This window comes from Puma concolor, chromosome B3 (genome assembly GCF_028749965.1).
Source record: "Puma concolor isolate L17-30 chromosome B3, mPumCon1.1.hap2, whole genome shotgun sequence".
In the NCBI taxonomy this organism is placed as follows: Eukaryota; Metazoa; Chordata; class Mammalia; order Carnivora; family Felidae; genus Puma; species Puma concolor.
In genome coordinates this window covers 75,693,672-75,716,129 of record NC_141672.1, presented here as the reverse complement: position 1 = coordinate 75,716,129, position 22,458 = coordinate 75,693,672, and the positions used below count along the sequence as shown (strand labels likewise).

General features: G+C 43.8%; 1 protein-coding gene and 1 gene segment (V, D, J or C); one reads left to right on the top strand and one right to left on the bottom strand.

Moving 5' to 3' along the window:
• DAD1 (defender against cell death 1) overlaps window positions 1-22,458 on the bottom strand; it is a 117,236-nt gene that overhangs the window by 60,858 nt on the left and 33,920 nt on the right. The gene's annotated exons all lie outside the window — the stretch shown is intronic.
• LOC112855943 (T-cell receptor alpha chain constant-like) overlaps window positions 1-22,458 on the top strand; it is a 52,473-nt gene that overhangs the window by 29,092 nt on the left and 923 nt on the right. The window contains 3 exon segments of the C gene segment in view: window positions 19,503-19,757; window positions 21,308-21,352; window positions 22,150-22,257. Coding sequence covers window positions 19,503-19,757; window positions 21,308-21,352; window positions 22,150-22,256 — 407 coding nt within the window.

Genomic DNA, 22,458 nt, shown 5'->3' with positions numbered 1-22,458 from the left:
TTTTATGGGATCACTGTTAACTAGAGTTCTGACATCTGGCTCTAGCAGGAGAATTAACCCCAAGTAGCCATAATCTTCCTCTAAAAGGGACAAGGAGGAAGATTCTTCTCTTGAAGCTCCTCTACGATTTACCTGTCCTATGCTAAAATGTCTTGTGCGCCCAAGCCATTTGTGTCTTTCATAGTGGTAATGGTTCTACCTGCTCAGCCTCAGATCACCTGGTCTTTATTTGTAAAATAAGAATAATAATATCTAGGCAGTTGTGGCCTGAATGAGATAATGTACTATATGGTTATTAACCTGCTTGGCATGTAATAGGTTCTCCATAAATGGTTTTCTTTCGCCTTCCCTAAGTAGATTAGAGGTTGCAAAGCCCAACACTGGAAGGCCATTTTTGTGTGGGTGTTTGCTATGGTGTGAATGTCAGGATACAACAAACCCATCTTTGGTAAAGGGACCATGCTTCTAGTCTCTCCAGGTAAATGTTGACCCCACCCTGCCCTTATTTTCTCTTGCCTACCTTAAGGCTTCTACATGTACTTACGTGTGTTTTACCCTTATGGATGCATCTTCCTTGTTTTATCAGGCAACCTATGAAATTTAAGATTGAGCCTTTATGGGGAACATTTAAAAATGAAAATAGGCAATTGAAGAGTTGGAAATAACAGTAGAATCAGTTCACTGGGTCAGAATGGTGCAGAGACTAACACTCTAGACAATTAGGACAAACCGGGTATCTTTGGAAATAGGCTGGCTTCCTGTTTGAAGCCTGGCTGTACTTTCTCCCCAGGCATCCCTCCCATTCCTCTTACCCTCCATATCCCAAATTTAGCTATGGGATCTTGGATAATCTGTGACACATACAGCTATGGAAACCTTTCATTACTGAGAAGCTCTTCCCATTAAAACTGAAAGATCCTTGAAAGCAGACTCTTGTTATATCCCATGAAGCATCTAATATGGTCCTTTTATAATGTAAGTGCTTCATAAGTGCTTGTTTAATGGAAATCAAGCACCTAAAGAAATAAGGTTTCCAGGCCAAGGGCAAGAAGAGATAAAGTAAATGACAACATCCAGAATGTGGTGAAGAGGGGAAGACTCTAGATTAGAAATCAAACAGATCCATGTTTGGTCTCTACTACCAACTAGCAGTGGAACTTTGGACAGATCTCTGGCTCTGGGCCTCAGTTTTCTCTTCTGTAAATGGGGAAGCAGGTCTGCATGGCCTCTCTGCCCACCCTAGCACCAGGAGGTATGAATTTATTCCATGGCAGGGGGGATGCTTTTTTCTCCTACAAATAAGTCAAGTAGCTATCTGAAATCTTGAGTGTTTTCTAACTCATTAGGGTAAATCAGGAAAAGAGGTGAAGTGACAGAATTTATTGTGAGGCATCAGACACTGTGGGACTCACTGGGAGGAACAACAAACTCACCTTTGGGACAGGCACATGGCTGAAGGTGGAGCTGAGTAAGTAGTAACTACAAAATGTATTCTGGTATCAGTGAACAGGTGAAAAGGAGATGTCATTTGCATCATTTGTATCTTATTTATAATTAACTATAATCTAGTACTGATGTATTAAGAACTATGGCACCCAGACAAATCAGTGAAAGTATTCAAAGACTATACAAGCACATTTTCTCTGGGATAGGATTTAGTGAACCATTAAGACTTTTCCCAAGATATGACGCTGGCAGAAGTTCTGTCTAATATCAGAGTTTTTAGCACTGCAAGTGAGCTAAATGGAGCCCGATCGAGAGGAAAAGCTAGAAGAGCAGAAAATTGCATGGCCATGATCTAATGGATGCTTTCTACTTCCAATGCCATTGACTCAGAGATGAACTGGGGGAAGGATGTTCAAGGTCATTTTATCCATGCCCCAAATAAGCTACACCAAATTCACTCCAGAGATTGTGTCCCTTTACACTAAACATTGTTCAAGAAGAGTCAGTGAAGTGCAGAGAAATGAGCCCAGGGCTTCTGGTTTCAGTCTAGCATTCTCAACTTGGCCCCAGCTGGTGGTATAACATTGAAAAAGTCATTGCCCCTCTGTGTGCCTTAGACTCCTCCTGCGTGAGATGAGTGGGGGAAAAACACTCAAAATCTGTGGTTCTGGGACCTCACTCATATACCACTCTAGAGTTTATATGACTCAAGGGCACAGACTTATGGCTATTTCATAAATTCTACAACCCTGAGAAAATAATATTGTTAATCAATAATGTAACTTATCATAGAAACAGTAACTCCCTTGTGCCTATGATGTGTGCATGCGATGTTAGGTACATAACACATGGTATTGTTTATACTCAAACAACTCTAGGGGGCAGGAGGCAGTATCCCTATTTTACAGAAGAGGAAACTGAGGCTCAAAGAAGTAATTGCCTGAGATCCCAGTGTTAGTGAGTAGAAAAGTCTAGATTCAAACCAAGGTCTGCCTGATCTCAAAGCCTTGCTCTTTCTACTACATTCTGTCACAGACCCTGTGTCAGGGCTTACTTAGAAATGAGAGACAATGCCAATCACTGTGAGTAAGGAAAAACATGGAATTTATCTTTTTATTCTTAAATATTGCCATGACTTAGAGATGGAGATTTGGGAGATCTTGACCTGAATTCCCCAAGAGTCCAAAGGATTCTCGTCCCCTTTTCATGAAAAGACAAAAAGTACCAGGGATACTGGGGGCATTTACCCCATGGACACAGAGGACCTGCCAGTAACCACTGTCCTGATGCTCCCTTTCCCTGGCTGTATCTTATATTTTCCCCAGGTAGACCAGTCACCAGTGTAACTGATCGGCAAGTGCCCAACACAAGTGTGAGTTATAGAAAATGTAACAGTAAGGGCACTTTGGACATTGCTGAATCACAGAACATCAGCTCTGAATGGGAGCTTAGACATCATCTAATTCTGTCCTCTTTACTTTTACAACAAGGACATTAAGAGCCAGGGAGGTTGGTTGAATTGTCAACCTCATAAAGTCAGTGAGAAGTAGGGCTGGGACTAAAGCCTGGGGATTCTGGTGCCTGGATTTCACAGAATAGTGACTAGTGTTTGGTGAACCTGGTAGGAAGTGTGAGATATGTTCAACACAAGAAAAAAACAAATGGGTTTTACTACAGGAGTATTAAAAAAGTGTTCCTTTTTATTAGCACCTTCCAGTAGGCACCCTGGGCCTGTTCCCCAGCTATGGTATAAAAATGGAAGGAGAAGGAAATGGCCCATTTTGTCATAGCACAAATCACTGTGGGAAATACTATAGGCTCCAAAGTTGTCTTTGGGCCAGGAACAAGACTATTTGTCAAAACAAGTAAGTTCTATGAAATGATCTGATTGGGATTACAGCTGAGGGACATACATTTTCATTGATTTATTTGAGGGGATGGGCATGGTTTTGTCTGCTACTTAAATAAGAAGATAGGTTGGCAATGATAGTGTCGCATTATTATCCATGAGCATCATGAATTCAAGAAACACGTCCTGCACACCTAGCAAGTGCGGATGGATAAAACTACCCTAGGTTCTGGATAGAACTGAAATTCTGTAATTATACGAATGACCTTTTCAACCTGAATTTTCATAACATTTTTTTATATAATCTACTGTATATAAAGTGGGATCTCCTATTGGGTTCTTCCTTATTTCTTGTCATCTTCCAATGGTCTTAGGAAAATGAAGGGTAAATAGTAAAATTATATGCCTTCTCCCACTTTGGTACATGCACACAGATGCAGGAATATGCTTAGTAACTAACCTTTGTGTGACATAGGAATCCCAGGCTCAGGCTCAGTGACAGGGTGCCATTTTGTATAGAGTTATGTCAGAGTGTGAACGCAGGCATTCAGAAACTCATATTTGGAACTGGCACCCAACTTCTGATCAGCCCAAGTAAGTCAGAACTCCTGAAATGTGTAAACCCATCTCCAAAACTGGGTTTACATTTTTATATGTAGCATTTAGCATGGTCTGTAATAGAACATCATTATGACTAGTACTACTGCTATTTTGTTATTATTGATAATAACAATGCTGCTAACTCAGAATATATATTTTCTACCATATTATTTTTTTTTTTTTACCTTTTAAAGAGAGTCAGTGTCAAGGTATCAGGAGGTAAATGTTTGAGTTTCCTTTGGAATCAAGTAACTTAGTTGTTCATTCAGATGCTCCCCTTCTCTGCTGAGGGTCAATATGAACCTCAAAATGTTTTGGATTTTATACTGCCTCCTTATTGTCTGTCTTAGAAAAGTTTCCTTGATTTTCCCCTGCCTAGGTACTTAGATTTTGCAACTTACATTTATCCAGAGTATACTTTGCTTTGAACCTCTCCCATAATTGGCCTCCTTGTCCCAATAATTATGCACAGTAAAAATCAGTTCAACTGTTTATGATCACTGGGTCTCATCAATAAGCTAGGGACCACAGCTGCTTTTAAAAAAAGAAAGAAAGAAAGAAAGAAAAAAAGAAGCATAAGATACGGCCCCTGCTCTCAGAAGTTCCAGTCTTATCAGAGAAACAATATATTGAAACTTATATATTGAAAGTCTAACAATAACTTACATGTGAATGTGCCAAGATGGGTACTGTATGTGGTCATGCACAAGACCTGGGACCTGGCAGGGAGTCCTGTTGGCTGGAGACAGGACAGTGGTGACAAGGGTCAGTCCGCATTCCCAGGCAGAGACCAAGCATGATTCCACCTATGTGCTTCTGGAAAAGGACTTATGTCTGTTATCTGCTGAGATGTTTGACTTTCTTGAGGACAAAAAGCCCCCTGGGCAGAATCCTTGAGTGAGGTGAGGATAGAAACTGCAATGAGTCAGGCTGAGTCACCAGGACTCTTACTCAGCCCCAGAGAGGAAGAGGTGACTGAGTCATGCCAAGGCATGTTTTTAGCACGGAGCCCCAGCAGGGCATGCTGGAAATGCTCTCGCTCCTACTCTTCTTTCTGGCAAAGTGAAAAATACATTTTTGCGTATGTTACCCAAGAAAATGGTACCTTCTTTTCAGGTGTGTCAGCTGAGGTAAGAAAATGCCTCCCCGGTGCCTTGTAATTTCCATCTTTAGAAATACACCTACCCTGACCTAGATTGGAGGCAGGTTTTTCCGCAACCTTTTGTGAAGCCTCTGTTCCCCACCCCACCCCCCAATCCCCAGAGGAAAATAGCCAGAGGCTGTGTTTGTCGATAGCTATGATGAGGAATAGGGAGGCCAGTGGGAGGTGGCAGAGCTAAACCCATTAGGGTGGTTGTAGTATGCATTACAGGGAAAACAGAAGGATCAGGCTTTCCAGGTCCCCAGCTTTTTTTTTTTTTTAATGTTTATTTTTGAGAGAGAGAGAGAGAGAGGGACAGAGTATGAGTGGGGGAGTGGCAGAGAGAGAGAGGGAGACACAGAATCTGAAGCAGGCTCCAGGCTCTGAGCTGTCAGTGCAGAGCCCAATGTAGGGCTTGAACTCACGAAGTGTGAGATCATGACCTGAGCCAAAGTTGGACGTTCAACTGACTGAGCCACCCAGGTGTCCCTCTAGGCCCCCAGCTTTTAGAGCTCCAGTGAAGGGTGTGTGTCCTTCATGAGAGGGTGCACAAAACCAGGACCTTTTTGTAATGCTCTTACCCAGAGTGTGGCTATGGGAACAACAGACTCACTTTTGGGAAGGGGACCCAGGTGATGGTCACACCAGGTAAGTGAGCTGGGATCCTCCTGTACAAATGACCTCCCTCCCATCACCCCCAAACACTGTTCCAACCCCCAGCGCTGGACAACTTCTTCTGTCCGTGGGGGCAGGGGACATGTCATTCATCGATGCCACACCTAAGGTTCTTAGACAGTGACTGTCCCAAACCTTTGCCTGTCCTTTGTTTCTTTTACCCTCCGCTTCTCTCAGCATCGCCACTGACCATGCTCCCATCCTCCATGAAAATCTGCCCTGCTCTTCCCTGAGATTGGGTTTCAAATTGCACAAAGACCCACAGAGGTGAGAGCTGGAAGGGGCCTTGGGGACATCTTGTTCTTGTTGTAGGGGGAGCCAGAGGCCCAGGGTCCAAGCACCTGTCCAGGGCCATGCTGGGCAGGCAGTGAAAGGCAGGGGCAAGGCCCCAGCCCCTCACTCAGCAAGCCCTGAGCTCAGCAAAGACACACAACTCTTTGCTAATCTGACTCTCAAGCCTAGTGCAAGGTAAGCCCTCTGAGGACCAGCAGCATGCACTGGCCAGGAAACCAAGAGCTGAGTTCCCACCTCAGTTCAGGACCTCAGCTCAGGCCATAACTTCTGAGAGGTTAGCTTTCCCATCTCAGAAGAAGGGAGCATGGTCTCTGGTTCTCTCATCCTTCAGAGATTTTATGGAAATTCTTGTGACTTTTTTTCTCTGTGCTATGGTTCATAAAAGCCAGGCCCTGTCTGAATCAAGGTCATTAGGAATAAAGGAATAAGGGGGTGCCTGGCTGGCTCAGTCAGGAGAGCATGTGACTCTTGATCTCAGGGTCATGAGTTCAAGCCCCATATTGGGAGCTAAAAAAAAAGGAACCAAAGACCTTTGGATGCTTTGGCCTATTTCCAGGTGGTAAAGAGGGAAGGAGAAAAGTACCAATCACAGGAAGGGCCAAAATCTGCTTGGAGTCTGGCCTACAACCAGGGAAATGCAGGGACTAGACCCATGGGCCTCAATGCAGGAAGAAGCCGAGGAATGGGAAACCCCAAAGAGCTACAGAAGGGGAAAGACAGAACAGAAGCCTTTCAGGAAAAGGAGATAGAACAGCTTCAGCACAATGTACTACCAAATGCGTCCTGGGCCCTCCAGCCTTGGAGACTTCCAGAAGCCCCTTGTATCTGACAGAAGAGCAGCAGGATCAGACCCTTAGTGTTGGCCAAGCGGGCAGGGTGGTGGTGCTGGTATTGGGGAGTCACTCCCCGCTTCTCTGCTGCCAGGAACGTGATATTCTCCTGGGTAAAGGAAGTGAGGCACTCTGCAGCCCCCACCACTGGCTCTCATCATCACCCCTTGAGGCTAAGGCTCAGGAGATTTCCTGCAACTCTCAGAGGGTCCCCAGTGTTTTTTCCCTGGATTATTGCCCCAGCACCACTCGGGCCGTCGGTAGGGGGAGGTCACATAAGACAGGATTTAGCAAAGGCTTTCCTCGCTGTGGGTATCAGGAAGCAACTACAGACCTATATTTGGAAGAGGGACCAGCCTTGTTGTTCATCCATGTGAGTATTATAGAAATTACCATTTCAATAAGGCAGATTTTGTAGACAGCAATATATTATGGAAGGATATCATAATAATGAGAGTCCGTGATGTGGTCTGCTCCATCCTTTGTTGTCTGGGAGTAACTTAGGGTGTTGGGTCTAATGAAATGGTCAAGGGTCTGCTGAACAAGGGTATTGCACGGTGCTTTCAGAGAACAAATTCTCAAGTTTTGAGAAAAGACACTTCACTCTTGGTTCAGTTTCTGAAGCACGACTTTCTTCATGGCAGCCAACAGGTCTACCCCCTCCCTCAACCCTGTGGCTGAGACTCTCTCTCATACCTCCCCTTGGATCCATGAAATACCTGTCCTATGTGAAAGTGTCCCAGCCAGAGTAAGGCACCCAAGGGTGCTGGAGGGAGGGGCATGTGAGGCAGGGATGGGTCTCCTCTAGCGGTGAGAAGCCTCATTTCTTTCCCTTAGTGTAAAGCCTTGCTGGGAATCATCACATTATTAGCTACTATTTACTGAATGCCTGACATGTACCAGTGATATTCTCTGTCTTGCTCATAAGTTCTCTTGCAAGGTTCACATCCATGCTAATGTCAGGTAGCTGGTATCATGCCCATTTTACAGATAAGGAAACAGAGGCTTCCCATAAGTAACGTGCCCACGATCACACAGCTAGGAATGACAGACTTAGAGTTTAACTCAAATATATTTGACTTCTATCTGACTATTGTTTTCTTGTTATCCCTGCTACCACATCTCTCCTGCACTCTGAGAAAGAAGACCCCAGATCTCAGAGGCCACTTATTTGGTCTTTGCTTCGCCCATCCTGAGCCCTCTTGCCTTGTGACCATGGCAGCCTTGGCAAGGACTTGGCGTTTCTGGAGAGATCAGTAAAGTCATTGGATTGGGTTGGCAGGATGCAGGTAAGGCAGGCAGGGAAATAGAACCGTGGGCATGAGGTGACATGGAAAGAGAAATCTATCATAAAACCATGGAACAGGCTATTTAAAAGCCCTGTTCCCAAGAGTGAACACTGTGAACCCATGAGGGGACCAGGCAGCCGCCCTGGGTGGCAGAGGGCAGGTATTTGTACTGCATCATATCAGGGTGCAGGGACAAGTGGCAGAGCGCTCAATTTTGGGAGTGGAACAAGACTCCAAGTGCATCCAAGTAAGTGCCTGACCTTAGAGTCTAGTCAAAGACACAGAAAGTCCCTACTCTGCTTTCTTAGGTGATGAATCTGCACTTCCTGAGCCAATTTCTCATGTTTCTTCATGAGACTTGAATGTTTTGAAATTTTAATTTCCAGCCACTGGCTCAATAGTGGTTTATTTTCTAATGCTAGAAATTGCCCACGGGGATTGGCCTTTTCATCATTCCTGAGACAGACTCTTTTGCAGTTTCTAGATCCTTTTGAGACAAAAGATCTTTATCAGAAAAGAAATTATGACTGATTATGCCAAAAAATATATTTTTGTTATCATCTAGTTTTCATGAAAGGTGGGAAATTAAACTCCCCAAAGATGCTGGCCATTGGACACACTCACAAAACTCTGTATCTAATCAAGAGCTGTAGTAAGAGCTTAAAGCCTAAATAATGCAATAAAAACCATAAAAACTTCAGAAAATAGAACCATACAGAATTCAAAAGAGAAATGAAATAATGCTAATAAAAGAAGATAGAGAGCAGGACTGCATTAAAAATGAATTCAAGGGGTGCCTGGGTGGCGCAGTCGGTTAAGCGTCCGACTTCAGCCAGGTCACGATCTCGCGGTCCGTGAGTTCGAGCCCCGCATCAGGCTCTGGGCTGATGGCTCAGAGCCTGGAGCCTGTTTCCGATTCTGTGTCTCCCTCTCTCTCTGCTCCTCCCCCGCTCATGCTCTGTCTCTCTCTGTCCCAAAAATAAATAAACGTTGAAAAAAAAAAATTTTTTTTTAAAAAAATGAATTCAAATATTTAGAGGTCTTTTCTATTCAACAAATATTTACAAAGCACCTACTATATTCTGAGCACTATGCTAGATGTGAAGGGGGGGGAGGAAGGAAGGAAGGAAGGAAGGAAGGAAGGAAGGAAGGAAGGAGGGAGGGAGGGAGGGAGGGAGGGAGGGAGGGTGGAAATACAGAGTGTCTGCCACCCAGGATCTCCCAGCAGGTAAACACTCATATAAACAGACGATTCGGCACAGTGTCACCATGTTGTAGAGGAGATACATACAAGTTGCGATAGGAAGAGAGAGAAAGGCATGCCCTACCTCCTATCTTAGTTGCCCGGTACTTATATGCATTCTGCACTGTATTATAAGCTCTGTGAGGCCAGAACCCTCTCGCCTTTATCTTTACACCTCCACAGCCCAGTCCAATGCTTGGCACAAAAGTGTCACCAAACATGATTATTGAAAAAATGCCTTCCGGCTAACGGAGTCAGAGAAGGCCTAAGCGGATGGGTAGTAACTGTTTAGAACATGTTGCTTTATTTTTTTTTTACTTTTTCTTAAAGTTTATTTATTTATTTTGAGAGAGACAGAGACAGCATGAATGGGGGAAGGGGAGAGAGAGAGAATCCCAAGCAGGCTCTGCATTGCCAGTGCAGAGCCTGATGCGGGGCTCGAACCCACAAAGCCATGACGTGAGCCAAAACCAAGAGTCAGATGCTTAACTGACTGAGCCACCCAGGCATCCCAGAACACGTTGCTTTAGACAATAGTAAGTATTCCCCAATGGAGAGAGTTGTCAGACTTCAAAATGGGAGATTACATCCATCCAAATGCACATGGGTGAAATAAAGCCCATCTCTTTGGGGAAAACTTCCTCTGCTTTGACCTGTTCATTAGTGCACTTCAGCAAAGCCTCTGTCCTGCCGTGGGTCTGTTCAGGCTGTATTTAAAAAGCCTGAAACCTATCATATTCCTCAAGAACCTATCATATTCCTCAAGAACCATGTAAGAACTATAATGCCTGTGATAGGGAAGCAGCATAAATGGGTTTTACTGGCAAAAAGGAAAAAGGTCTGTTGATAAATACGTCTCGACTTGAGAGACCACCCAGGAAACTCTCCTCCATTAGGACCAGAATCTTCTTTGAAGTACACAGCTTCAAGGTGTATAGGAAGGTGTGTGGAAGGAAGACCAATAAATTCATATTTGGGAAAGGTTTTAAAGTTGCCATTGTTTCTAGAAGGTAAACTCTGCAAAGTGTTAAAGCAAAGTGGTTCCTGCATCTTGATTGCATCCGTAACTGCCCTCGAGCTGTTCCTGATGGTGGCAGGAGAATTCACTATACAGCTGACTACATGTTCAGCAATTCCCCAAATAGAATGAAGCTGTTTCATGATAATTAGAAAGAAATAATCAGAATCAATGAGACCCCTAATTGTGGCCATAGGCAGAACAGGTTCAGAACACAGAAAACTTAAGGATTAAAATTAGGCTAAAATTTAGAATGGAATTTTAAATTCTTAGAGCCTGAAAAAGAACTTCTAAGGAATATACATATATATCTAAACCTGTATATGTTCCACAGATGTTAATGGATGTTTTAAGAAAAAAAGATTACTGGATCAAATGGTTGGGAAGTTCTGGATTCTTTACTGCAGGACTTCTCGGAGCCTTTAAAACTAGCTAATATGCCCTGTTAGTATACAGTATACAGCACTTTCCAAACTTATTTGAACTTAGAATCTTTTTTTGCAGAAAAATTTAGAAAGAGTAGAGTTCTGTGAAATTCTCACCAAGAAGGATTTATCTAAACCACTCTCAAACTTTGAAAGATTTTTTCCCCCTTTGGATGTCAACCCTAACCTTAGAAACATCTGGAGAAAGAGATTCTCAAGCCCCGTACATAACTCCCTCCTGATTCGCACAACCTTCAGAATTAAGCAATCTTCCCTGTGTGTTTCATGTGAATATTCCTATGGCAATTTTAGCCTCTCTTTTTCTCTGCCCTCAAGAAATAATAAAACTACTTTCTAAAAGAAGGGCCTTGCACAGGCCTCCATTTCATGATTCAGCCCTACCCTAGGTTTTCCATCTATTTGCCAGTGCTCTGAATTCTCTTTCAAGGTTCATTTCCTAATTAATTACTGGCTCATCTTCAGACTCTTCCAATTTTCCTCCTTCGCTTTCAGTGTGGGACCCAGAAAGGGTGTTCACCCTCCGGGAAGGCCAGAGCAGCTCAAGGCTAACTATGAGGGTAAGATCTGTGGGGTTATTACACTGAAAGCTAAGAAATTAGGACTCAGTGACCCAGACTGTTTGCTAGGGTCAGAGAAAGGGTGATCTGGAGGAGTGTGTAGAACGGAGGAGATGTTGCTGCCCCAGGAAGGCTGGGCCTGCCTAGGTTAGAGTTCTTATAAAGCACCCTGCTATTGTGTGTTGTCTGGTAGCTACAATAAGCTGATCTTTGGAGCTGGGACCAGGCTAGCTGTGCAGCTGCGTGAGTATGACCATGCACGTGTCAAGGGCCAAAGTAACTGACGACCTGTCTATGAGAAAACAGGCAATGATTTATGGCAAACGGGGAAATATTAAACACTAGTTTCCCATTTCTACAAGCTTTCTTGGTGACTTAAAATGGTCCCATTTCTCATATTAAAGACAGAAATGCCAAGAGCCAGTTGAGTAAATAAAAATCTGAGCAGAATAATTTACAGAAACATAAAAAGATTTCCAGATACTCTGTGCTCTCAAGCGAAGCTCATAATATCAGCACCAGATAATCTGATCATTCAGGAAATTAGCTCCATGCCCTTGGGGGAAGGAATGACTTAATAGCGAACACAATGCTTGCAGGTAGCTAAATTCCTCCTTTTGGCTAATGACTTACCTTCTCACAGAATCTTCCTCTCTGGAGTTTGGTAGAGTTTTGAACCTCTCCCAGGGTAAAAGTAACCCCGACTCCTATCTGAATGGCAATTATATGATGTGACAGAGCAAGGCATGGAGGCAGGATGGTATGGGGTTCGTAGCAAATTTGAGAAGCTGGCAGATCTGGGGAAAATTCTGGCTCTATCCTCTCTAACTAATAAAGCCTCCTTCCTCAACAGCAAAATGACAATAAGGACATCATAATAATATAAGACAATATCCAGCCTAAAGCAAGTAATTAATAAATGGTAGCTTTTAATAATAATTATTATTATCTAGAAAAGATATCACCATCATCATCAAGGCCTTGCTATAAAAGGCTTACATTATTATAAAGAGAAGGGGGAACAGCTTCCCTGGGATATAGGAAGTCTAAGAAACAAAGACTCAGGGAGCCTTTGAGGATGGTACTTTCACAGCCTGGTGGGTTCAGGCAGATTTATGTCAGGAGGGATATTAGAAAGGCCTTAGCTGCAGTGAGGATACAGCATGGATACCAGGCTAATCTTTGGAGCAGGAACCAGACTGAGTGTCCATCCAAGTAAGTAAAGTGGGGCAAGGATCGACATTGACAAATGATTCTTCTTTGCCCAAGATGCTAAGTTAAGCCCAGGTATTTTCTTCTGAAGGATCCCAAATGGTTCTTTCCATCCTTCCCCAGAAAATTCCCCCAACCAGCACTCTGTGCTGGGAAACATCTTTAGACTGAGACTTTGAGAATCATGAGGCAAATGATAAACAAGTAGTCCTGGACCTTCCACGAGAAGATCCAAGATACTGCTGCCCTGAACAGGGGTTTTGCTCTACTGAATTCTTGGTTTATTGAAATCACAACCTCCAACCCAGGGCACTACAGCAGGATAGGGCAGGAGGAAAAGGGATGAACACACCAAAGTCTCAACCCAAAAGAGCAGAAGGTCTAACTCTAAAAAGTGTGATTCTCTTGTCTCCTGTGGGAGATCAGTGCTTCTCCTATTGAAGGAGGAGGTAGATTTAGTGAGTTTCTGTAATGGTGTCACCTGCAGTGTGAATACTGGAGGAACTGTGGGCAAATTCACATTTGGAAAAGGAACCCAAGTGTCTGTAATATCTGGTGAGTCGTCATCCCAGGTGGCACCCATGGGCCAGTGAGTGTCACTATTCCTTTCCTCAGGGGTATCAGTCTCACTATGGTAAGGCTGACTGTGGGTGTTACAATGAATTGTCTTCAGAGGCCTGGAGCTGTCTTGGAGCTGGGACCAGGCCACCTGTGTGCCCACATCACTATCAGTTTTGAAAATCTGTGTTTCTCTAGGTCAAACACATTAAAATTTGACTTTAATGGTTCAATGGATATTTTCTAATGCCTTCTGTGTGGACATCACTCTATAAAGTGTTAGATTGAGTGCGAAGAAGTCTAACATAGATGCCTGACCTATTCCCAAATAGGATGAAAACTAGCCAAAGGCACATAACTATTATAAATTTAGCAACCTGAAAACTATTTTAGTAGTAACCAACTGATGACGTCAATAGGCACAACAGAGATTCAAAGGAATAAGGTTACGACTGGGAGCCGGCCCAGATGGATAAGGTTTTATGCAGTAGAAAGGATTCATTGAGCCTGAAGGACAGGTAAGATCCGTATGGGCAAAGAAAGGAGAGTAGGGGGAATTTCAGGCATAAGGAAAAACAAGAAAGAAGGCATGATGTTGGGCATGAACAAGGCACGTGCATTTTGGCCTAAGTAAACACATCTGATAATAAATTCGGATGCAGAGAAAGGCAAATAAGATGTCTTCTTAGACAACAGAGAAAAGGGATTCTAGAGCCTTTGAGAGAAATACAGATAATTAGGGCCGAAGGCCCCCACTAGGAAATCAGGGATCCAACTTAGAAATACAGACTGGATGTGAATGTGAGAGGAGCTGGCTCCTTCCGTGGACAGCTCAAGGCCTAGGGACCTCCCTTCTTCCTTCTTCAGTGGGCTCTAAGAGGTGGGTTACCCCATCCCTCAGAGGAGGGGAAACCTAAGGGTTTCTGTAATGGAGATATTAGGGGTGGCATGAAGGTGTTGCCTCCCAGCTGAAATTTGGCAAAGGAACCAGAATTTTCATAACTCTGGGTAAGTCTGCCCAGGCTCACTGCTTCCATACTCACCAGAGGCTCAGTGGGACCTGGAGTCAGGGTTGCTAACTCACACTTCCAAGTTCCTGATACCTAACTACGAAGCACAGATTTAGTGGTAAGGAAGCTTTCGATCATTATGTGCCCCTCTGCCTCCAAAGCACTGAGCATCTGGGCATGGGTTTCTGTGGTCAGTTTTGAATTAAAATGAAAGGTTAGGATCCAGAATAGTTGAACTTCCACATTGAAAAATTGATGGTCTTGCTAAGGCCAACTGCTGAGATGTCATCGGTGGTAGGATATGTTTTGCTAAGGTGCAACAGAATGCCTCTCCTCCCAGGGCTCTGGCAGATGGACCCCTAAAGACCTCCAGATTAAAAGTGACTCATTTCTTGTCTTCAGACAAAAAGAGCTGGACAGGAGAAACAACAGCAAAAATGCAGATAGAGAAGCCCAAAGTGTATCAATTGATGACAACTAGACTTGAGAGAGGCCAAAATCACCTCAATTCTTCTGACTTCATTGATTGCTATTTCATTTTGATCTCTCACTAGCAAAGTTGAGCAAAAATTGGCCTGCCCCTGATGGAGTCACCTCCCACAACAGACTTAGAGATCATTTTTAAGACCCACACTCAGCCCTTAGTGCCCTTCCTCAAAATCTCATGTTCTGTGGCATAGCTGTCTCCAGACCAACGCTGTCCAATAGAAATTTCTGTGACAATGGAAATGTTCTATCAACCTGTACTGTCTAACATGGTAGCCACCAGCCACATGTAGCTACTAAGCTCTTAAAATGAAGTTTTAATTTTTATTTGTTTTAATTTATTTATTTTTTAATTTACGTCCAAGTTAGTTAGCATATAGTGCTATAATGATTTCAGGAGTAGATTCCAGTGATTCGTCCCCTATGTATGACACCCAGTGCTCATCCCAACAGTGTCCTCCCTGATGCCCCTTACCCATTTATCCCATCTCCCCACCCACAAACCTCCAGCAACCCTGTTTGTTCTCTGTATTTAAGAGTCTTTTATATTTTGTCCCCCTCCCTGTTTTTATATTATTTTGCTTCCTTTCCCTTATGTTCATCTGTTTAGTATCTTAAATTACTCATATGAGTGAAGTCATATGATATTTGTCTTTCTCTGACTAATTTTGCTTAACATGATACCCTCCAGTTCCATCCACGTAGTTGCAAATGGCAAGATTTCATTCTTTTTGATTGCCAAGTAATACTCCATTGTTAATGTGTGTGTGTGTATGTGTATGTGTGTGTGTATATATATATATATATACACGTATATATACGTATATGTATATGTATATATATATATATACACGTATATATACGTATATGTATGTGTATATATATATGTGTGTGTGTATATATACACACATACACACACATACACACACATACACACACACCCCACATCTTCTTTATCCATTCATCCATTGATGGACATTTGGGCTCTTTCCATACTTTGGCTATTGTCGATAGCGCTGCTATAAACATTGGGGTGCATGTGCCCCTTTGAAACAGCATATCTGTATCCCTTGGATAAATACCTAGTAGTGCAATTGCTAGGTCGTAGGGTAGTTCCATTTTTAATTTTTTGAGGAACCTCTGTTTTCCTCTGGAAACCTCTGGAAACCTCTGTTTTCCAGAGTGGCTGCACCTGTTTGCATTCCCACCAGCAGTGCAAAAGAGATCCTCCTACTCCACATCCTTGCCAACAACTTATTGCCTGAGTTGGTAATGTTAGACATTCTGACAGTGTAAGGTGGTATCTTCTTGTGGTTTTGATTTGTATTTCCCTGATGATGAGTGATGTTGAGCATTTTTTCATGTGTCAATTGGCCATCTGGATGTATGAAGTGTCTATTCATGTCTTTTGCCCATTTCTTCACTGGATTGTTTTTTGGGTGTTGAGTTTGATAAGTTCTTTAGAGATTTTGGATACTAACCCTTTATCTGATATGTAGTTTGCAAATATCTTCTCCCATTCCATCGGTTGCCTTTTAATTTTGCTGATTGTTTCCTTCGCTGTGCAGAAAATTTTTATTTTGATGAGGTCCCAATAGTTCATTTTTGCTTATGTTTCCCTTGCCTCTGGAGACATGTTGAGTAAGAAGTTGCTCCGGCCAAGGTCAAAGAGGTTTTTGCCTGCTTTCTCCTCAAGGATTTTGATGGCTTCCCATCTTACACTGAGGTCTTTCATCCATTTTGAGTTTATTTTTGTGTGTGGTGTAAGAAAGTGGTCCAGGTTCATTCTTCTGCATGCTGCTGTCCAGTTTTCCCAGCACCATTTGCTAAAGAGACTGTCTTTGTTCCATTGGATATTCTTTCCTGCTTTGTCAAAGATTAATTGGCTGTACATTTGTGAGTCCATTTCTGGGTTCTCTATTCTGTTCCATTGATCTGAGTGTCTGTTTTTATGCCAGTATCATACTGTCTTGATGATTACAGCTTTGTAATACATCTTGAAGTCTGCCTCCTGCTTTGGTTTTCTTTTTCAAGATTTCTTTGGCTATTCAGGGTCTTTTCTGGCTCCATACAAATTTTAGGATTATTTGTTCCAGCTCTGTGAAGAATGCAGGCATTATTTTGATAGGGATTACAGAGAATATGTAGATTGCTTAGGGTAGTATTGACATTTTAACAATATTTGTTCTTCCAACCCATGAGCATGAAATATTTTTCCACTTTTTTATGTCTTCTTCAATTTCTTTCATAAACTTTCTATAGTTTTCAGTTGATAAATTTTTTACTTTTTTGGTTAGGTTTATTCCTCGGTATTTTATGGTTTTTGGTGCAATGGTAAATGGGATCGATTCCTTGATTTCTCTTTCTGTTGCTTCATTATTGGTGTATAGGAATGCAACTGATTTCTGTGCATTGATTTCATATCCTGCAACTTTGCTGAATTCATGGATCAGTTCTCAGCAGTTTTTTGGTGGGATCTTTTGGGTTTTCCATATAGAGTACATGCTGTCTGCAAAGAGTGAAAGTTTGACTTCCTTCTTGCCAATTTAGATGTCTTTTATTCCTTTGTGTTATCTGATTGCTGAGGCTAGGACTTCCAACACTATGTTTAATAACAGTGGCGAGAGTGGACATCCCTGTTGTGTTCCTGACCTTAGGGGGAAAGCTCTCAGTTTTTCCCCATTGTGGATGATATTAGCGTTGGGTCTTTCATATATGGCTTTTATGATCTTGAAGTATGATCCTTCTATCCCTAGTTTCTTGAGGGTTTTTATCAAGAAAGGATGCTGTATTTTGTCAAATGCTTTCTCTGCATCTATTGAGAGGATCATGTCCTTTCTTTTATTGATGCGATGTATCACATTGATTGTTTTGCAGATATTGAACCAGCCCTGCATCCCAGGTATAAATCCCACTTGGTCATGGTGAATAATTCTTTTAATGTATTGTTGGATCTGGTTGGCTAGTATCTTGTTGAGGATTTTTGTGTCCATGTTCATTAGGGAAATTGGTCTGTAGTTCTGCTTTTTAGTGGGGTCTTTGTCTGGTTTTGGAATGAGTTTTAATTTTTAATTGAATGTTCATTTTATTTAATTTTGGTTAGCTTTAATTTAAATAGCCACATGTAGCTAAAGACTATCATATTGGACAGTGTGGTCTAGACCTTCTCTAGTCTGATGCTGACTGGCTCTAGGACTTGAGTGAGTGTTTAACCAGGACTCAAAGTTGGACATCTGGCCCCCACTGCAATCCCTTTTCCCCTCTAAGCTCAAACTGCATCTAGTGGCACCTTATCTTCTGCCTTCTCCTCAAAGCCACATTCTCTCAGCACCTCCACACCCTTCCACATCCCCCTCCCCAGTCCCGCCCATGACTCCCACTGATGATTAAAAAATCCATTGGGGTGTGTTGTGGCGCATAATGGCTTCTGGTCTCTCCTCTCCCTATAAGATTTATGCCTTAGGGCCTTAACCCACAGTGATGGCAGACTCCCTGGATATGTGGACACTGGAGGGGAAAAGGCAGAATCCCTCAGGGCCAGAGCTTTGGACATCCCTCACACGTGACCAGGGACCCACCCTTGTTCTGCTGTTTCAGGAACAGCCCCACACCCTTGGGATGCCTTGACTAAGCAACCCAAAGCCATGCCAAGGGCTGATTTCCCTGGTTTCAGGTCCAGCCGGAAGTCTGCATTGCCAAGGCCACCCTGGCTGGCCTCACACATGGGGTGCACTCCTGGTCTGAGAAACCTTGCATTCATGATGAGGAGCTGTGGGAGCAGAGAACCACAGGGGCAGGAAGCTCTAGTCCCAGTGCTGCTCTAAACTCTCTGGGTGGCCCCAGCGTGTTAACCCTCCCAGCAAACCTCTGCTTCCTCCTCTAAAGGCAGGAGGTCTGAAAGAATAAACAATGAAAGTTACATTAAAAACACAAAATCCTCCAGAAATACTGAAGAATGATTCTCAGCACTAAGGAAAAGCCTCCAACAGCCCCTGCTTCATGGGGGGGTGAAGAGTAGAAACTGTGTATAACTCGGTAGCATGTTATGATGGCAACGTTCTAGTGGTATCAATAGCTGCAATCACTAACATTTATTCACTGCCTTACGGTTTATTAAATATAATTCTATAAGGAGAAATTCCCCCTTTGTTTCTCAGAATAGCCTGGTTAGGAAGGTGGAAGAGGCAATATCTCCATTTTACAGATGAACTTCCTGACATTTAAGGGGCCGATGTGACTTGCACAGGGCCTTGTATCTAGTGAATGGTAAAACCAGGTCTGGGATGCAGGTTTATTGTCCAAAACTTTTATCAGTGAGAAGTCTTCTGGTGATGTGACCCTCCTTCCAACTTAATGCCAGCCAATAATAAACCTTGGATTCTTGTCAATACCCAGTCTCAGTTGGGGGAGACCACCCCAGATTCTAAGGCATAAGGTTTGCTTTGCTAGGCCTTTTTCTAGGCTTGTTTTGTCCTGCCAGAGCTATATTGTTGTTTGGTAGGCCCCTTGTGCTTTTGAAGAAGTTCCTATTAACTAAAAGAATGAGCAATACCATTAAGTAGCCAGCCCTATGTTTCTCGTTTCCTTGAATGGCCGTCAAGGCCAGGCAGCAAGCCTTCACTGAGAGTCTGGCCGCTTGGTCAGGACTCATGGTTTATACCTGTCCCTGACTCCCAGGCTCTTTGGAGCAACTGGTTTCTGGAATGTTCTTTCCCATCAAAGCCTGAGAATGTGACTTGTCAGTCCCACAGAGCCCTGCTCTTGCCCATCACTGACATCTGGACTCAGGCCTGGGTTTGGGCAGGAGGCAAACGGACATCTCCTAACCTGGGTTCTTTTGGCCCACAGCTATTCAGAACCCTGACCCTGCCGTGTACCAGCTGAAAAGCCCTGAATCCAGTAACATCTCTGTCTGCCTGTTCACTGATTTTGATTCGGAAGTCAATGTGAAACCATCCACAGAGTCCAACATGATTAGATTGAAAAGTACTTCACTGGACATGAAGACTATGGATTCCAAGAGCAACGGGGCCCTGGCCTGGAGCAACAGCTTTGATTTGGGATGCAACAGTACCTTCAACTACACCTTCCACTCCAGCTCAGGTGAGTCAGCCTTGGTGCCTGTGCAAGCTGAGTCTCTTCACTTTGAGAGGCCTGGTTATTCCCGGAGTTCAAGTGGAAGTCATCTAAAAGCTGCTCTGACTGGTGGTCTCAGCCTCATCGATGGTCAGTAAAGCCCTACCCTCTTGTCACTGAGCACCAGCGAGCTCCATCCTGGCAGGTCACAGGCTGTTGCAGGCAAAGAGCAGATGGGGAGAAGGTGGCAGGAAGGGCACTGGATTCTCACCTGCCCTGAGTTCCTGCCTCCTTGCCTCTGCTCGGGCTGTTTGCCCCTTTTGCTGCTCTTCAGGCTCCAGTCTAATGCCTTTCTCCAAGATACTACCCCTTGTTTCTGTCTCTCTGCCAAAGGTCAAACCTCACCCAGTCATTTATTCATTCAACATTGATTGTGCCTGTACAATATGCCAGGTGCTGGAATGGAGGAGTAAATAAGTCAGATGAGGGGTGTGCCATGAGGAAGCTCCATTTTAGTTGGGAGAGACCATCCATCAGCAAGCAGAAATCCAGACAGCTTCAGATTGTAATATGTGCTTTAACTTGGGAGTTGAGGAAACAGCCAACTTTGGAACAAAAAGTCAGGGAAGGGCTCTCTAGAGAAATGCCCTGTGAGATGATATTTAAAGGATAAGAAAAGACCAGCCGTTCCAAGGGCAAAGGAAGGATCCTATGCAGGCCTGAGGCGGGTGCACGGTGAGAAAAGGGGGAGAGCAGCAGGAAATGAGATGGAGGAAGTAGGGAAGGGTCACAACACAGGGCCTCCTAGGTCATGAGAGGACAGCCACCATTCTAAGTACAATGAGAAGCTATCGATTGGTTTTAAGCAGGAGAATGACATCCAATTTACTTTTTTTAAAAGAACACTCTGACTGCTGAGTGGAAAATGGATTGTAGGAACCAAGAGTGGAAGCAGAAAGGAGGCTATTGTAGCAGAGAGATGATGGAGGCCCAGACAGGGAGGCAGCAGGGGAACTGAGTGGCCAACACTATCTCAGATTTAAAGTTAGACCCAAGGAGGGGTGAGAAAGAAACAGGAGATCAAGGAAGGCAGTTAGATTGTATGCCCAAGCAGTTGAGTCAGTGACAGAGCCATTTACTGAGATGGTGACAACAAAGGAACAAATTTAGAGTGCAGGGATCCAAACTTTGTGGGACACATGAAAACATCCACACTCCTTATAGCACTTGTCACTGTGTATGTCTTACTGCCTCTTTTCAGACACCAGACTGGAACTTACCCAAGGGCAGGGTCTGTGTCTGATGGCTCCTTGTGGCCTTGTGTGTCGTGTAATGTGTACTTTGCACGACCAGTGTTTGTTATGTGAATGGAGTGGTACCCACAAGCTACGGTGTTGATCCCACCAATGCCAGGGGCTCTCCTAGCAGGTGCCCATATGCAACAAGTTCCCTCCAGACATTTCCATGAGAGAATGTGGAAAGCCTATAGACAGACATTCATCTGCCCAAATCCAAGGTCTGGGGTGGGAAAGTCAGCACACTCAACTCTAAGAAAATTTCTTTGTTTCTCCTTTTAGAATTTCCCTGTGATGCCAATGTGGTAGAGAAAGGCTTTGAAACAGGTAAAAGAGGGGTCTATCCTGGCTTGAAATGCGTCCATAATCACCCTGACTAGATAGGAGAGTTGGGAAGGAATATGTGGATCTAGAATGAAGTTAGGAGGAACAGGAACATTCTGGAATACCCAGGCTCCTCTCACCATCTCTAACGTTCTTTTCCCCTCTAAGTACCTTCAGTATGAGTCTCTAGTTTTACTAGACCCATGACTCACTCCTAGGCCTCTGTATTCCTTTCCCTTGCTCCACTGTCAGGAGAACCAAAGAGAGTTTCTCAGTGGCCCACCTATGATATTTCCCACTGGCTTACACAAAGGCCTGAACTAATCAGGTTACCCTAAGAACATTTTCTCTCTGTCTGCTTCCTTTTGAGAAAAGCAGCAGAACTCACACAGCAGTAGTCTTATCTCTCAGGATCCTCACCTCTCCTCACTACCTACCCTGGACCCATCCATTTCCATCTGAGCCGTTTTCATTGAATGGTCCCTCTTGGGGTCCAGACACCAGCTTCTCACTCAGGGCCCAAGATCTAAGGGATTACAGTGAGTTCTGAGCACCACCCCATCCCCACTCCTGAGAGATGCAGAAATAAAATAAATACTGAGCGCAGTTGGTGTTTTCCTTTTGAAAGGGAATCCTCTTAACCCTGGAGGAATGTACAAATATGCTTAGGAGGGGATGTGTTCCCAAGTTCAAAGGGAGAGGTGGGCTAGGAGCTGAGGCTTTGGGGGAAATCATGGGTAGGTCATAGGGGCTGTGTGGACACATCGGATGTACATGCTAATAATCTCTTGGTTTTGCAGATATGAACCTAAATTCCCACAACCTGACAGTGATCATGCTCCGCATCATCTTCCTGAAGGTGGTTGGCTTTAACCTGCTCATGACGCTGAGGCTGTGGTCCAGCTGAGGTGAGCAGGCATCTCCTGTGAGAATGTGGGCCGTGAGGGTCTTAGGGTGGGTCCCCAAGGTCAGAAAGCAAACCTCCCCCCAGGGTCTTGCTTTTAGGTCCTAAGGCTGGGCACACTGAACTCTTCTACTTTTTCCTGTTAGGGGTCCCTGTTGTTAATCACAATGGCCTGGATCACTGGTATAACACAGTACACTCCTCA